The sequence below is a fragment of the Nicotiana attenuata genome, unplaced genomic scaffold (genome assembly GCF_001879085.1).
Source record: "Nicotiana attenuata strain UT unplaced genomic scaffold, NIATTr2, whole genome shotgun sequence".
NCBI classification, from domain to species: Eukaryota; Viridiplantae; Streptophyta; class Magnoliopsida; order Solanales; family Solanaceae; genus Nicotiana; species Nicotiana attenuata.
The window spans coordinates 32047-49667 of NW_017671750.1; the positions used below are offsets into that span (position 1 = coordinate 32047).

The 17621-nt window shown below is 37.3% G+C and overlaps 2 protein-coding genes, 1 long non-coding RNA gene and 1 other non-coding gene across 4 annotated transcripts; 2 read left to right on the forward strand and 2 right to left on the reverse strand.

Annotated features, from left to right (window-relative positions):
• The first annotated feature begins 392 nt into the window (after window positions 1–392).
• LOC109210004 (luminal-binding protein 4) lies at window positions 393–4400 on the forward strand. The gene is made up of 8 exons (XM_019373376.1): window positions 393–575; window positions 1409–1676; window positions 1754–1968; window positions 2067–2309; window positions 2566–3045; window positions 3127–3281; window positions 3385–3467; window positions 3577–4400. Exons 1-8 carry the CDS (start codon window positions 515–517, stop codon window positions 4073–4075), a joined length of 2004 nt encoding a protein of 667 aa, XP_019228921.1. The 5' UTR covers window positions 393–514; the 3' UTR covers window positions 4076–4400.
• A 1268-nt stretch (window positions 4401–5668) lies between these two features.
• On the reverse strand, window positions 5669–5739 carry TRNAG-CCC. The gene has a single exon. It is a non-coding gene; the product is annotated as a tRNA-Gly (tRNA).
• A 2250-nt stretch (window positions 5740–7989) lies between these two features.
• On the forward strand, window positions 7990–10397 carry LOC109210005. The gene is made up of 2 exons (XR_002065471.1): window positions 7990–8491; window positions 10049–10397. It is a non-coding gene; the product is annotated as an uncharacterized LOC109210005 (long non-coding RNA).
• A 1379-nt stretch (window positions 10398–11776) lies between these two features.
• LOC109210006 (WD repeat-containing protein 44-like) lies at window positions 11777–17238 on the reverse strand. The gene is made up of 8 exons (XM_019373377.1): window positions 16950–17238; window positions 15252–16505; window positions 15069–15159; window positions 14796–14953; window positions 14645–14696; window positions 14055–14134; window positions 13865–13958; window positions 11777–13601 (listed from the first exon to the last, which is right to left on the reverse strand). The coding sequence occupies exons 2-8, from the start codon at window positions 16407–16409 to the stop codon at window positions 13069–13071; spliced, it is 2166 nt and encodes a 721-aa protein (XP_019228922.1). The 5' UTR covers window positions 16410–16505; window positions 16950–17238; the 3' UTR covers window positions 11777–13068.
• Window positions 17239–17621: the final 383 nt, after the last annotated feature.

The window sequence follows — 17621 nt, forward strand, 5'->3', positions numbered from 1 at the left end:
ATTAGTTTTCCCGAACTTTCTAGTTACGCTAGGCTTTAACTAGGCGCCAACTGCCAAGTGCTTACGTGGTTTAATTAGAACCCTTCGTATGTTACCGACCATATGTGATACCAACGGTTTAGATCCTTCCAACACAAAATAGGACCTGATTGGTCCATGTCATCTCCCATGACATGCTCCGTCAATTTACACTTTTTTTCCTCGTCATTTTACCTCCAAATCTGTCTAAAAGCAAAGTGGCAGCTGCTCATTGGCTAACACTCTCACTTATCTTGCATCTGATTGGTCCACGTCACCAGATATGACACCATCATATAGAAAAAAAAAGGTTTTTATTTTTTGGCACGAGGGAAGACGAACCTTTATATATATATATATATATATGCTGGATCTCTGTTGATATTTGAAGAGTCCATATATAACCGTCAATAGAGAACGAAGAAGAGAGACGGAGCAGTTGTTAGCCTGTGTTTTAAGAAAGTTGATAAGTGGAACGTGTTCAGATCGTGGAGCAATGGCTGGTGGTGCGTGGAATAGACGCGCATCTTTGATCGTCTTCGGGATCGTGCTGTTCGGTAAGCTTTTCCATTGTCTCGGTTGATGCAAATCTCATTGGCAAAATTCGAATTTGAATGAGTTTTGAGCAGCTCAAGACATGTTTAGCAATTGTCCGACAATTAGGTCAATAGATTAAGTGTCATTTACTTTTAGATGTGTAGACTATAGTCAATTTTTGCTATCATATTCTGCAATCTTCAGATCTACTACCTGTCTGTTAGTTCAGAGGGTAGTGGTATGAAATCACTTGGACGCAAGAGACTGAATGCCTAACTCAGTTGATTTCTGATCATCCTGATTACTTATTAAAAAGAAAAAGGAAATATGAAACGACATCTTATATACATTTATTGTTAAACACCATGAAGTTTGAGTGAGTTTCAATTTTCAGTTCCTATTCCTTTCCTTTTTGCGGGCAATCATGTTTTATTAAATGCATATACAAGAGCCACCCTATTATACTACTAGAAGTGTGATTGCGAAAATAATCCACCAATGCCTTCTGATATATTCTTAAACCTCTTTTAAATGAGATATTTCTATCATTCTCAGCTTTCCAGCTTCCTCTCTGGGGAGCACTACAGAAATTTGTCGTATGTGTTAAAAATTGTAATGACTAGCAATGCTATTTTTGAAAAATAAATGTGAAAGAGACACCTGGATATGAAGGGACACTGAGGAACGTTAAGAAGAAAAACAATTGCTATATTTGGTCCTAACATTGGAATATTCTTTTGTTTGGGGAAAGGGTGTAGGTTAACCCCTTAAACTGGAAAAAAGTGATAATTATAGATGATCATAGTCATAACTCATTACAATTTATTGAGTTGGTTGTTTTGTTTCTCTACAGGGTGCTTGTTTGCATTTTCTATAGCCACAGAAGAAGCTACCAAGTTGGGAACAGTTATTGGAATAGATCTTGGAACAACTTACTCATGTGTTGGTGTTTACAAGAATGGACATGTTGAAATTATAGCAAATGACCAAGGTAATCGTATCACCCCTTCATGGGTTGCCTTCACTGATGGTGAGAGGCTGATTGGTGAGGCAGCAAAGAATTTAGCCGCTGTTAACCCAGAGAGGACCATCTTCGATGTCAAAAGACTTATCGGAAGAAAGTAATGCATTGTCTGCTTTGTCGAATATTATGTCTGTTTGATATAATAGCAATGACTCTAACCTGTCTATTTGATAGGTTTGATGACAAAGAAGTACAAAGGGACATGAAACTTGTTCCGTACAAGATTGTTAACAAGGATGGTAAACCATATATCCAAGTTAAGATTAAAGATGGGGAGACCAAGGTCTTCAGTCCTGAGGAGATCAGTGCAATGATCCTGACCAAGATGAAGGAAACAGCTGAAGCTTACCTCGGAAAGAAAATCAAGGATGCAGTTGTCACTGTTCCAGGTAATGTTGAAAGTTCCTTCTCTGGATTGTGCTCGCTCCAATTATTGTGTGATATGATTGTCGAGATTCTTATGCATCCTCTCCTTTAAATCCTGCAGCATACTTTAATGATGCCCAGAGGCAAGCCACTAAGGATGCAGGTGTAATCGCTGGACTAAATGTGGCCAGAATTATTAATGAACCAACTGCAGCAGCTATTGCCTATGGATTAGATAAGAAAGGTGGTGAAAAGAACATCCTTGTGTTTGACCTTGGTGGTGGGACATTTGATGTTAGCATCCTCACCATTGACAATGGTGTTTTTGAAGTTCTTTCCACAAATGGAGACACTCACCTGGGAGGTCAGCACCCTTTTTCTTAACTCTATAAATTGCTGTACTTTTTATTGTTAGGTTTCTATATTTTCCCCATTTATTGATGTGATACTAAAAATTCCACTAGTTCTTTGTTTTTTTTTCCTTTGGTCATCTGAATTAGCTTGGAGAAAATTTATGCTAGTTGATGAATTTCAAGTTGTAAACTAGTTCAATAGCTCTCAGTTTAAATTAGCTTTGTTCACAATTCACATTGAATACATTTATGGCTTCTTGATTGCAGGAGAGGACTTTGACCAGAGGATTATGGAGTACTTCATTAAATTGATTAAGAAGAAGCACGGAAAGGACATCAGCAAGGACAACAGGGCCTTGGGTAAGCTTAGAAGAGAAGCTGAGCGTGCCAAGAGAGCTTTGAGCAGTCAACACCAAGTTAGGGTTGAGATTGAATCTCTTTTCGATGGTGTGGATTTCTCTGAACCACTTACTCGGGCACGTTTTGAGGAGCTAAACAATGATTTATTCAGAAAGACAATGGGACCTGTTAAGAAGGCTATGGATGATGCTGGGCTGGAGAAAACCCAGATTGATGAAATTGTCCTTGTTGGTGGAAGTACCAGGATTCCGAAAGTGCAACAGCTTTTGAAGGATTATTTTGATGGTAAAGAGCCCAACAAGGGTGTCAACCCTGATGAAGCAGTTGCTTATGGTGCAGCCGTACAAGGAGGAATTTTGAGTGGCGAGGGAGGTGATGAAACCAAAGGTATTGCTTCTTCTTTATCCCTTTGATGGAGTTTTTTGAGAAAAACATATATCTGACAAATAACTTCTGGAATTTAACCAGATATTCTTCTTCTGGATGTGGCACCACTCACTCTTGGTATTGAAACTGTTGGTGGAGTGATGACTAAGCTGATCCCAAGAAACACTGTTATTCCTACTAAAAAATCTCAAGTCTTCACCACTTATCAGGATCAGCAGACAACAGTGACAATCCAGGTATCTCCTCGGAACTATTTTTTTAGTGAGCTCAAAGTGTTGTGGAAGTCTCAAGAGATGACTTATGACTGGACTATTCTGACATGAAAATTCTTACCTCCAGGTCTTTGAAGGTGAACGCAGTCTCACAAAGGACTGCAGACTGCTGGGGAAGTTTGATTTAACCGGAATAGCTCCAGCTCCAAGGTACTTGTCTAACTGCACCTAGTTGAGATGTCCAATGAGGTGCTCTGCCTGCTTGACTTAAAAAATATTATTGCCTGCTTGACTAAATTTTTTCATATGTTTTCAACAGAGGAACTCCTCAAATCGAGGTTACATTTGAAGTTGATGCAAATGGTATTCTAAACGTCAAAGCTGAAGACAAAGCCTCTGGAAAATCAGAGAAGATCACAATCACCAACGACAAAGGTCGCTTGAGTCAAGAAGAGATTGAGCGTATGGTCAAGGAGGCTGAGGAGTTTGCAGAGGAGGATAAGAAAGTAAAAGAAAGAATTGATGCCAGAAACAGCCTGGAGACATATGTATACAATATGAGGAACCAAATAAATGACAAGGACAAGCTTGCAGACAAGCTAGAGTCTGATGAGAAGGAGAAGATTGAAACCGCGACAAAAGAAGCGCTTGAATGGTTGGACGACAACCAGAGTGCTGAGAAGGAAGATTATGAGGAAAAGCTGAAAGAAGTGGAAGCTGTGTGCAACCCGATAATCACTGCGGTGTATCAGAAGTCTGGTGGAGCACCGGGAGGAGAATCAGGTGCTAGCGAGGATGATGATCATGACGAGCTGTAGACGATTGCTAGTTTACAAGTTTTCTGTTATCACAAGCGATAGGATACACAGGGTTTTCTCATATAATTTTCCTGTTGAAAGTGACTATCAGAAATAGATTAAGATGAGGAGGAAGACATTGATGAGGCACATTGATCAATTTTAGAGTTGGTTATTCTAAATTGATTAATTAAGGACGGCGAAAGAACCTTCCTCTCGTTCATTCTTGGAAGACATGTATAGAGACATTCATCAATTTAGAGTTCGAACTTTTGTATTCTTTCAGATATGAGATTAAAATTAAACATTGCAGTGAAAAATTTAACTATGGTTTTAGTAGTTTTAACTTTGTCCCAAGTCGAAACTTTAAGAAAAAGCCTAAAGAATAAGGAGTAATTATGACAAGTTGACAACGTAGGAATCAGTCTTCTGTTCAGATGGCATTTTATACCACTTCAACCAGCTTGCTGTAGTGCAGGAAATCATGGGTGCTTAAACATCCTGGAACTAACATAACCGTCATGCCAGCTGAAAACATGAACTAAAGAAAGCATGGCTGCTAGCAGCTGAGTTGGTTTTTAAAAAAAAAAAAATCGAATAAGGCACACCTCCACCATTAAGAGAAGATTGTAATTTTTTGATTGTAACATAAAAAAAAATAAAAAAAAAATAAAAAAAGAAAAGAAAAACAGGGTAGAATTCCTGAAACCAAACGAAAAAGGATTAAGAAAATTGTAAGATCACTAACGAGTGAATTTACTTGGCATGCGCTATGCATCTCGATATCATCGAAATCAAGAAGTTTCATGGCCCAGAAGCTGCTTCTAATTACATGTCCAGCATGTTACTGGAGTATGCATATCATCTTCAGAGAAACCAAAGATGGATATGGGTTTATCATGAATGGCGAATTAGTAGTTCTAAGGATTGGATGGCTTGGAGAACATTAGCTCGGAGAACATGTGTGTCACATCCTTGTCTAGGCGGAGCTAGAGAAGTAGATACGGGTTCGGATGAATCTAGTAGGTTTGCTTAGACTATGTATTTGTATTTTGTATTAGAAAATTCACTAAATATGTATAAATATTTAACTAAATGCTACGGGTTCGCTGGCAAATTCAGAACCCATAAACTTCAAATCCTGGCTCCGCGTCTCACTGACTCTAAAAATGTATTCCCCAATGGAAGGTGGACTCTAATTTGAGAATACACACGAGACAAGGAATGTGGTGTTGAATTTTGGATATGATGGTACAAAGACAACAAGGGCAGTGTGGTAGAGTTTGCATAGACACGGACGAGGCTCCCAATCAATTACTTATTGGGAGCTAAATGTAACTCATTGCGAACAAGCATTATTAGAGGTTACTGCAACTTTTTTGTGAAATAAATAAGAACCTGAGTGAGATACTTTTCTCAGTAAATAGGTGTGCTCCCTTTAAAGTTGTGAAGTGTTAAGCGAGCCAAAGAATATGTAAATGGAGTCACTTTTTCAGAACCTAACGTTCTTAACCACACTAGGTAAGAAACTTGATGGGGATGTAAAATTGCAAATCCAGAAAAGGAAATAAATATATCGTCAAATTTTCAGAACCAAAAAGGCAACAGAATATTTGCGCATCCGGGGAATCGAACCCCGGTCAGTACCGTGGGAGGGTACTATGATACCACTACACCAGATGCGCTTTCTCTCTTTCGGCTGCTCTGTTTTCACTAGAGGTCCATCAAACTAAAATATGCACGTTTAGATACTTGAAAAGAAAAGTAAAAGTATATACTACTATAATTGAATATGCCAAGTTGTCTTCTCCAGCATTATTATTTACCATATAATTTAACAATTCGTTGTGGTAGCTGGCTTAATTACCTCCATTATGGTATGAAAGATGACCGGCATTTCATGTTAGCACGTTTATCTTCGTGCAGACCAGCTTTGGACTTTGGAGAATCAGTATGACCAATGACTTTTGCACAAGAACATCATAATATTTTTGAGGTATTAGCCATTTCCAGTGATATATATGGGGTTATCAAACTTTTGCAAAAGTCCAGTGTCAATTCAGAGAAAGCTAGTGGCAGCCTAGCAAGGGACATCCTACCATCATTTGCTGAACATAATAAATTATTGCAGCTTCTTTTGGTTTTATACGCACATTAATGCTGGATATCTTCATTTTACATTCCCATTTAAGATAAGACAGCTGGAAGCAAAATAATAGTAATACCTTAATCTGCTAAGATACGTGTATTATATTCCTCTAAAGCTGCTTTAGATTAAATAAGCAGGAAAAAAAATATTGAAATTTTTTCTCATAACTTTGAAGCAAACACCAATAAAGAATCTACGAGGGATATTAACCTTAACATCTTGTTTGGATGGTTGTTACATATTGTTTCATAATGTATCGTTCATATTATATTGTACTATATCGTTTGATGAATACAATATTTGGATAGATTGTATCATTGTCGTCGTTTCATGCAGGGGCGAATGTAGCATACACTCGGCGGGTTCAATTGAACCCATAAATTTCAACGCGGAGTTAAAATTTATATGTAAAAATTCATTAAAATTGCAAAAATAGTAGATATGAACCCATAACTTTAAAAAAAATAATGGGTTTAAATCCTGGATCCGCCTCTGGTTTCATGATATCGTGCACCAGCAATATGAAGAATAAACTTGCAATATTATTAAAAAAAAAGTATGATACGGGGTGAAATTATTATATAAAAAGGTAGGGTAAAGAATAAAATAAAAATTATTTAATGATAATAAAGGGCGGAATGAGAGAAAAAGACAAGGTACCACACCAAGTCGGTCGTCACATAAAGTGGCACTTTTCATCGTTACGTAACGACGGATTTAGCGATATGATACAATAAAATTTAAGTAATAATCAAAATAAACACTATATTTAAAGTAACAATACAATACAACGATTAACAACGATCCAACCAAGTTGTAACCTTCACAGCTAAATTACTATTTTCGGTCCAAAAAAAGTATCTCTTTAGCCAACTCAATTTGGTCCAAAAATAAAGTCTCTTTTGGAAATTAAGAAGACATTAAATATCGTTTTGAGATATACCCTTAATCCATTACATGATATAAGAAGTATAAGGAGAAATAGAGGGTAATTTGATGAGATAAAAATCTAGTCAAATAATTTCTATGATTAATGTTATTTCTTAATAGGTACTCAAAATCTTATAGGTTTGGAAGTAACACTGATCCATCATCCATGTCATTCGTAGTAAACAAAGATACCTAATTCTTTTGCTAGTACAACTAATAAGTATTCGCGTAAATATTTTTGTACGGGGTAAAATTGGTTAACGACACCTGGACGAATGATGAAATGACACGCGAAACTAAAGACAGGTAAGATATGAGTCAACAAGTAGTTTGCACTGGATACAAGCATGTGACCGATGCTGGATGAATTCCGAAGACAGGGGAACCAATAACAAAGATTTGAAGGGGTGATATCGGATAGCATTCAGTGAGCAGCCGTTACAGAGAATATATACATTTATAGCTAACCGTTATGCAACATCAATGACGGTTTCATTCTCATTCAAGAGGAGCTTGATTTGGGAATCTTATCTCCCTAAATAGAGCAATAAATAAGAGAATTAGTATCCAGTATAGGACATGAAACATTATCTTCAGAAAAGCTAAAATCAGCTCTCATTCTATAACACTATTCTTTTACTTTGTTCTTAATATTATTTTCGCTTATGCTGCTGGAGTAGCTAATTCATAGCCAGGCTTGAATTCCTTTAAAGTTTATTTTATAATCTTATCTCTGTTCTTATTTATGTTATATTTCTGAGTCAAATAATTTACGTGTTATAAATTTAAGTTTACGGTAAACAAATTTGACAAGGCATGCGGATTAAGTTTTGCAGGTGAAAAACACATTGTGCGGACAAAGACGAATGAATATACACAAAATTCTCTCAAGAAAGGCAATGGCCAACCATCTGTCATAATTGACCATTCTCCTCGCCTATCTCTTTCTCTCTCTCCTCCTTTTACTTTTTCTCCAAATCGAAACACACAAAGAGGAGAGACACCTCTTCTCGACTAAGGGATTTCTTTTCTTTGGTCGAGTTAGGAGGACCCAAATTGACAAAAATCGAATCAAAGACACTTAATTATGTCGTGCGATAAGATTGATGGGCTGGCGAGGTGGTTCGGGACGAGTGTGGCCTCGGCATTCTTCGCCTCGTTGGAGCGATGCGCGTGCGTCAATCTCACCACCTACGCATCTGATGATGAGGAAGAGGAAGAAGCTAAAGATCGCCCTTTGTTTATGAACAATTTGCCTTCTCATGTTGATCCTTGTCCTCACTCTAACATTTCTGCCTCATCCGTCGATAATTGACTCTCCTCTCCTCTCCTCTCCTCTCCTCTCCTCTCCTCTCCTGGTATATTATTTTCATAATTGTACGAGCATTAATTTTGATCTGTTGCCTTTCTGCAAATTATACAATCTATTTGGATGTATGTTTTCCTCTTCTGAATATCAAATTTAGTGTCTGTCCTTTTTTTTTTTTTTTTTTTATATTTTAATTAATTAATCAGACAACTAAATTAGTTTATAAATCCTATATATCTATTGCTGCCTACGTCTTTGTTTAGATGGAATGTTTGTTGCAAGTTCTCTCTAGCTAGCTACTGCAAGGGTAGGAAGAGATGTAGTATTTCACCTTGCATTTCTGAGAATGCTGTTTCCATGCCTCCAAGCTCTGATCTATAAGAGTAACTCTACTATTGCGCTAAAGCTCGCTCTCATATAGACTAGTTATTAACTTTAGGAAAATTAACTACTCCATATCATATGGAATGGTAGGTTTTATTTTGCATTCTAGCTGAAAAAGGGATTAAGGAACAAATGAAGAGAATGGAGTTAAAGGATTAATGGACTTATGCTTCTAAGTGCATCTATAGAGGAGCTATCTCTCATAGTTGGTTGGACATTGGATCTGAACAAAGATTTCTTTGAAAACTAACTTGGGCTGTTAGAGAATTGGCGTGGCAGGCTTGTTTCATTCTTAGTGCATGCCAAATTGCTAATGCTTCCTCGTGTGCAGAAAAAGAGAAAATACATTTGTTATTCCAAATGTTTCCTTTAGGAATTAATAGATTGTTGAACGTATTATGACGTTGTAGCGCAGGGAGTTTGCACAATGTATCGTAAAAGAATCCGATTCACATAGATAATAGCAATTTATCATCAGATTTCTTAGTTTAAATATAAGATCATCTGTTGTAGATGGACACTATCTTTTGTTACTTTGTTTATCACAGTACTTGGATGGCTACCCAGGATTTATTATCTCAGAAAGAAAAAACTGAGTTTACTAGGATTCTGTAATTGTTTACTCTAGCTTGCAAAGGAAGTTGCCCTTGGATCTCTGGATGGATTAATTCAATTGGTTAGATTGTGCCTGTTAGAGGAGCATTTGAAAACCATAAGTCTCAAAGTCAAGAAGCTTTTAGACAGTTGGCTTTATGTTGGTGCTTTTATGTGTGGTTGGAATTTCTAAATACTCCTACCAGATATTTTGTTAATACTAGCAGATTTCGATGTACATGTCAAGGAAAACCTGCACCATGGAGCTTATGCTTGGTGAAATTCAGATATCATCTTGTCCAAATCAATCACTTAACTACTGTTTGACTGTTCATTTTGACACAAAAGTGAGTAGGTTCTAGGAATATGACATTTGGTTATTAAATTTTGTTGATGGAGAATGAGACAAATCTTCTTGTCGCTGGGACATATACTATTAGATTAGATGCATGACACCAAATTAAGTGGTGCTTTCCATGTTTACAGGTTGTCTTGATGAAGCCCACATAGTATTGTGCGGAAAATAAAAATGAACTCCCCACCCCATCTCATAATGTTTGCTTCTTTGCCTTTGGTCATTGTCAAAATTTTGTAGCCCTATCTCTACTAACAACCTTTTTTTTTCCAGATCTGGCATCACCGATTTCATCATATTAATCCTTTGGCTCCAACGGAAATGTAATTAACTGTAATATTCTTTTTTTTCTTATAGACGATTTTTCAATTTAAGTGTTGTATGAGGTGTTTTTCCTTTGGTCAGTTTTGTTACAAGGTCAAACATTTAAGCACGTACAAGACACCTTTTATTGTTCCTTTACCTCGCAATTCTTCAACAAGAGTTTTGCTTGCTCTAGGAAACTAGCAAATGCCAGTAAGAGGCTGTTGTACTTCATGTTAGCAGTGCAAAATTGGCCCTCTGTAGCATTGGCAAATGGCAACATGTTCGAGGCAATTATAAATTTGTGGTTGTAGGGTTATACTAGAGTAATATTATTTTTCATTACTCTATTTAAGCAAACTTCTAAATGAACCAGATTAAAACCCCAATAGGTAACGAATTACAGCTTCTGTGGTTGTAGGTTAATAGGTTTACTTTAAAGTTTGTTTACTTCTTTCTTATCCTCAAAGTATATTTACTTAAGCAAACATCTTCATGAACCAGAACAAAACGCAATAGGTAACAAATTGTGCTTAATATGTGGTTATTACTCAATTTATCCATCTTCTATGCTGATTATGATTCAGAGAAAACTAGCAAGTTATCTTTTTTACTTGACTCGCCTTTTGATATCGAGAGGGGTGAATGGTGATGAGTGAACCTAGTCAAGGAAGTGAAAACGCAAGGGTACCCCTTTAGAATGAATGCACGTAATTGGTTTCATGGAAAGGGACTTTTTGAGGGTGATTTTAGTGGAATGTCCACAAAATTGGCGGTATTTAAAAATAACCCGGACCCGCACAAGTTTTTTAGGGGTTTCTCTACCGGATTAAATTGTTCATCGAAGTTTACCGAATTATCATACTATTGCTCTTCAGGATTTCTATACCAACCCGATAGAGTTGATGCTATTATTACTCTACCTATCTATTAAGTTGTTTATTGAAATCTACCAGATTGTCATGATTCTTCTTTTCAGGGATTTCTCTACTGGATCGGTAGAATTGATGCTATATTTTGTCTACCTCTTCATTAAATTGTTCATCAAAGTCTACCAGATTGGCGTACCTTTTTGGGTTGTGTTAACTAAGTGTTCTGCAAATCTGCAACTTCAATTTCGATCAAACAACCCCAAAATCTTAATCTCAAATTTGAAACAAAGCTTTCAAATACCAACACAAGTAATCCTCAATCACCAATATAGTCAAAACACCAAATCACCAACTATCACCAATTTAATCAAAGAGACTCATTTTGTCTTCTTTAGCACTTTCTAAGGTTCAACAATGGAGTTTCAATTTTTGCTGTAAATCACCAAAATATGTGTTTGAACTAAAAGTTTAAGCACAAAATATTAACATTCAAACGATTTTAGTAATAGTCGATCATTAACTTTTGTTTTTCACCATCAAACAAGAATTTCAAACTTTAAAAATTAAAGAACTATGGTGTTCAAAGAGAAAGGGGAACATTTTGCTAAGACTATCAAATATGGGGACATTCTGCCAAGACCATCCCCTTTTTGGGGATCACGCCGTGCTAATTTCCGCTAATAATGTAGACAGTTAATTAGAATTTTGATTGGGCCATCCTTTGAGCCCAAAAGGAAACCCGAGGGATGACTATATATCAGATTTGCTGACTAATAATAGGGTAGTAGCTTCAACATGCATGCAAATTGGCTCGTAGTCACCAGAATACAGCAAGGAATAACAATTATCTCATATTGCAAAAACTACAATGATGACACTAGGAACAAAATTGTTGAACCTTAAAATAAGGTTCAGCTGCTATTTTCAATTTTACAGGAGAGCGCTCAGCTCTATGCATATACAAGGCATATACACTAATAACTACTGATTTCTGTACAGAATAAATCAATGAAGTCACATACCTCACACTTCTGTGTTTTATAGCAACATTGTGACACTACTAATTACAATTTTGGAGCTGTAAATTTGAAAATGCGATCTATGTTAGTGTAACAACGTTACCAGCAACATTGGCCCCCAGGACTTTGGTCTAGTGGTAAGAAAGCAGAGCATATGTTTGGGTTAGGCGCACATCACAAATTCAAACTCAGCCGCAAAATAAAGCCTAGTATTTAAGTGGAGAATGATAAAGGGACGGACCCATTATCCATTGTATTTTGAACCATACACTAACTGACTAAGTCAAGGTAGAGGAGCGGACCCCTACTATCCATCAAGTTTCGAAACCAACTGGCCTTTGAGGATTCCTCTGTTATCCAAAAATAAGACCATGTAACCAGCAGCCTCTGTAAAATGAACCTCCCACTTTGACTAGAAAAGGCATGCTGTTCCAAGCAGAGGTAGAGCAGAGCACCAGCCACAAAGCATTCTAACTTTATTAGCAACTCACATTAGCACAGAGATCTCATGCACGTTTAGTTGCTACAACACTCCAATTCGGCAGGAAGTGGCCCACTCACCTTCAATGGACTGACCGACTGTATGGCAGACAACAATTCAATCATTCAGAACAGCCAGCATGCCATAAAAGATGAAGTTCCCCACCATTTCTCCTTGAGAAAATTACAGCCACTAGCTCCTTCCCTGGTCTCACTTAAATAACAAAGGAAAGAGATTATGAAAGGTCCCGCAGGCACCTCATATGGATAAGCATACCATGTTGACCTCTCCTTGTGTATTCATTTCTTTCCAGTGACAGTGGATAAATGGCTCTTGTAAATTAAAATTAGGCTGTTATCTCAAAAATGGGATAAGGCAAATCTGAGATATTTACCAACTAGTGGCCAGATCAGGTATATAAGCAAACTCTGATATGACTTGCTAAAACCTGAAGGGACCAGTCAAACATGATTTCTCATATGGACCTCTCGCTGCAACAGTAAACTCTGTCGAGTAGTTCTATCACAAAGGATATTACAGAGTTTCCCTGATCCAGAAAGGAGGTGCCACACGAGGAGATAACGTCCACTTTCTTGAAAACCCTGAATGCAATACTTCTCAAAGTGGCGAAGGCAATCCATAATTATGAAATGACCTTATTCGCCCATCATAGCCTGCAGTAACAATAACTAAACCCCAGGCATGAGAACGGGATGAACTCTGGCAAGAACGTTTCAGAAACTTGTAATGAGATTTACACATTGCAGAAGGCACAGACCGAGGATGTGACACAGGGAGCTTCTCTTCAGGCCAGGTTGCAGATCCCTTGGGAATTGCCTCTAAGAACAGCTCTTGTCCTAAAGAGAACCAAGGAGAAGCAGGGAACGGGAAATTTGTTAAGCTTTGACTTAGTCTTTGTGAGTGACACCGGTTTTCATGGTTGACATTTTTCAAACCAGACCAAGGTATTGCAATGGTCGCATCGCCATTGAAGCACTCAAATGATCTCACTGTTCCAGGTTGAGACACAGAAGACTCTTCTGGAATGTGGAAGTTCCATAGATAGACATTAGAATCTTCTGACGCAGAGATAATATGCTTCCCATCTGAGGTGAAAGCAGCAGAGAGATGGCTTCCTGCATTTCTTAGGCCTAGAGAAGTAAAGTAGCAAGAAAGTTAGAGAAGGGACAATGGAGAAACAAGTTAGAAATAAACACTCGATAGAGATATTATATGACCAACAAAACTTAACTACAAAATAAATTAGGTTGACCGCAAGTCCCATAATTGCAGACAATCTCAATATCAACTACAAGGATTCCTTATTGACACGAAAAGAATGAGAAGCCACTCAAATGACAGGAAAATAGGCATACAAATAGGTTATTATCTAAAACTCGAGAAGGGAACATACCTCTGCACTTGCCGATCACATTGATCCCACTAAGGATTCTTACTTGGGAGTCAGCACAAGTAACAATTACTTTAGTTGGGTCTTCTGGTAGAAACTGCATAGAAGTAATGATTTATCAGCATCTTATTACATTGCTAACCAGAAAATGTAATGCAGTATGGCCAATGGTATCTGCGTGATGTATACTAACCTGAAAGCCACTAATTCTTTTGCAAAGTGACTTCTTCTTACTGCCCAATGACATCCGCTCCTCCAGTTGGATCTTGTGATCTGTGACGGTCCAAAAACATTAAAAAAAAACATTTCAGCTTTGATGTAAACTCTGTCTAACAGACTATCCACACATTAGCCACAAAAACATGGACCACAATTCTCGGTCACTGTAAAGTGTAAACTATATTCGCATTCTCAGATGCTAATTTATATGATGCTCATACAAACTGATATTACAATCCGATAGTTCTACTACCACAAAGCCTGGAGAAAGAAAGAAAACTGAGCAATGGCCGGAATGACTGAAAAATCAAAAGACAGAAATGAAAAATAGCCACGCAGCCCACTCCAAAGTCCAAACACCCATTACAAAAGAAAAAAGAGAGAGGATAACTGGGCAGTTTGTTAATAATACTAATCAAAGAATAAAGATTCAAGTAGAAATAACATCTAGATGGTCAATCAATTGAAACAAAAGCAACAACTTGTAATAGTTCTCGAGTTCCTAACTGCAGGTGATCAATGCCAATTTTGGATCTATACCAAAGAAAAGAGGCAAAAATTTACCTATTAAACTAAAGAAGCAACATGCCCCTGCCATAGAGCCAATAATCCCACCCTACATGAGAAGTAGATAATGTTTTTGATGAATTGCTTGAATTTAGGAATCTATAATTGAAGTTAGTAACAGGAAAGACTGAGCATATTATTAGCATACCTTCCCATCAGGACGGTACGATACAGCAGTCACAATGTCTCTTATATCTTTCCAATCCACAACTTGACAGCTATTAATCGCCCAAATGCGAACTTTTCCATCTAATGAACCACTGATGAAGTAATCATCATTTACTGGATTAAATTGTATGGAAGTTACTGAAACAAAAAGAAAGAAAATAGTGAGTAATGGATTTGGAACTAAAACATCAGAAACTTAAAACTGTTGAATTGGAAAAATATAGGATGATCTCGCAAAAGGCTTGGCGCATACCATAATTACTGTGTGAGAAAACTTTGAGGCATTTATCACATCCAACTTGCCACAGACGAACAGTTTTGTCAGTTGATGATGAAAGCAAATACTGCAAGGAATATATTAATCACAAAAACAAAACTTGGTTAGATGCATAATTTTTTCAGAAAACTTTAATCAAGTAGAATGTAACTAACATACGTTGTTCTTTGACCATGAAACATCCAATATCTCCCCACTATGTCCTTCGAACACATGCAGCGGTTCTTCCAAAATCCGAAAGACCTTAGGAGGGAAAATAACACAGGACGATTCTGTTGTTTTCTTTAGGCCCCTCAATTTATTGATTCTCTCTTTCTCTGTCACCAAAGGAGACAGTTGGGATTGATGGTTCATCGAGAAGTACATGCAAGACGGATCCAACTCTGGAATGTCAATTTCGTTGGATCTCTCGTCTTCCACCACTTTCCATACACGCAAAATCTTATCTTCACCAGCACTGGCTAAGTATTGCCCATCAAGACTGAATTTCATAGTTAAGATTGAACCTTTATGAGCCTGGATATCTTGCTCCACAAAAAGAGCGGAGAGTTCCTTTAATCGCTTCTTGCGGTGGTGAACCTTAACCCTCTGAACTATAGATCTTTGAACAAGGCTGGAGCTGATGTCGGCCTTCACATTGTTACCTCTCCCTTTGCCATTTACAATGCACGTCAGTGATCGCAATTTACTTAACAAACGGCTCTTGACGCGGTTCAGTTTCCTCCCAGCATATCCACTGACCTCTAATTCCCGCTGTCCAATTTGCTGAATTTTGGGGGACATATATGAGTCCTCAGGCTCACTAGACATCAACTGTCGTTCCAATTTCACAGTTCTGTGGCTATTCTCAGCCAGATTATGTACATTGCAGTCGCTTCCACCAAGTGGATTACCATTCCGAAAAAGAAATGTCTCATTTGAATCCAACTCTTTATATGAACCGAAAACTCCAACAGGCAAATCAGAAGGAAATTCGTCTTTCAGAATTGAGGTTGGCAACATAGCCTCGCTATTGTCCAAAATCCGTTCAATCTCACAACTAGATAAATCAGAATTCTCATATACAGTCACTGGATCTTCTCCATCATTTACGTGTAAGTCCATCCAACTAAAGAATTTCCTTCGGCGCTCTTTAACAGTGGTAAGACTTGTAGTCCACACATCATAGGGGTAGCTACTGGTGACACAATTATCACTTCTTGAGGTAGACTTGAGCACCTGGGGATGGTAGTTGGAACCCAAATCAGAGAAGTGACCAATGTTCTCAGAGGCATCAAAAAATACACATTTTTCATCATCATCACTGAAGCTACCCATTACACCTTTGAGTTCACCCCATCAAACCCCAACCTCAAGAAACCAACCTTTTTTTAAGCCCTAGGCAATGTGCTGAATTATTGGGTCCACATAGACCTAAGAAACACAAAACAAAGAGAATCATAAAACACGACTACCAAGATAATAAGTAAAATGAAGCTCTACTTATTTTAACAACGAATAATAAAAAAATTACTGTATTAGTGTATCTAGTGGAAACAATGAAAATTGTAGTACGATAACCAAAAAAAACAAATAGATCCAGCATGGATCCCAATCCACACTCAGTAAACCTTGTCCCTCCACCACCAAAACACAATATAACTTCACAAAGTATAATTTCAAAAAACGGAACTTTTCTATCCTCTACTATAGCTTCTGTAGTTTCTATCTACATACAAATATTCACCGCAAGCTAGTTCCAACCAAAGGAATTAGCCAATACCCAGTAGTCATTTGCACCCAAAAATGAAAACCCACATAGCCTATTACCAGCATTAACACAAATAAATCACAGGAAAGAAAAAAAAATTTGCTCACATGAAGATTGAATGGATGAGATAAACAACTTATCTCACGCAGGCACACACAAAGAGTCACTCCACTCTGTCCTATGAAGAAGAACAATTTAAATTTAAAAACTGAGATGGAAAATAAGTAATGATTATGGAAGAAGAAGGGGGTTTAAACTGGGAAAATAAAAGAGGAAAAATTTGCCAAGAAAAGGAAAGGGAAGTTGGATGGAAATGTTTTTATTTTGTTTTTTCTGGATAGACGTGAATATGGTTGGACCGATAAACGAGATTTTGAGACTAGTAAAGGAAAGTAGGCTCTGTGCACCTGTTATACTTACTTCATATATAACATAATAAAATAATGTAATGTGTGTTTGTTGCGCCAGCCTATTTTGACCACCTTCCACAGCAGTGTCACAAGACTCATATAACAAACCCCCCCCCCCCCCCTAGTAAACTTATTGCAATATTTTATTTACTTCGTGGGATACCTATTTTCATGTAATTTTATCTATTCAAGGCGGCTCTTTCAAAAAACAAGTAAAGCAATTATTTTAGGTCCCATATTTTTGGGGGCCTCATTTTTGTTACACCTTATAAGATGTATATAAGATTTAAAAAAGGTTTTGTGAAGTGAAAAAGTTTGATTTCTTTCTTTAACAAGTATAGAGAAGAAGGATTTGCAACTGCTATGATT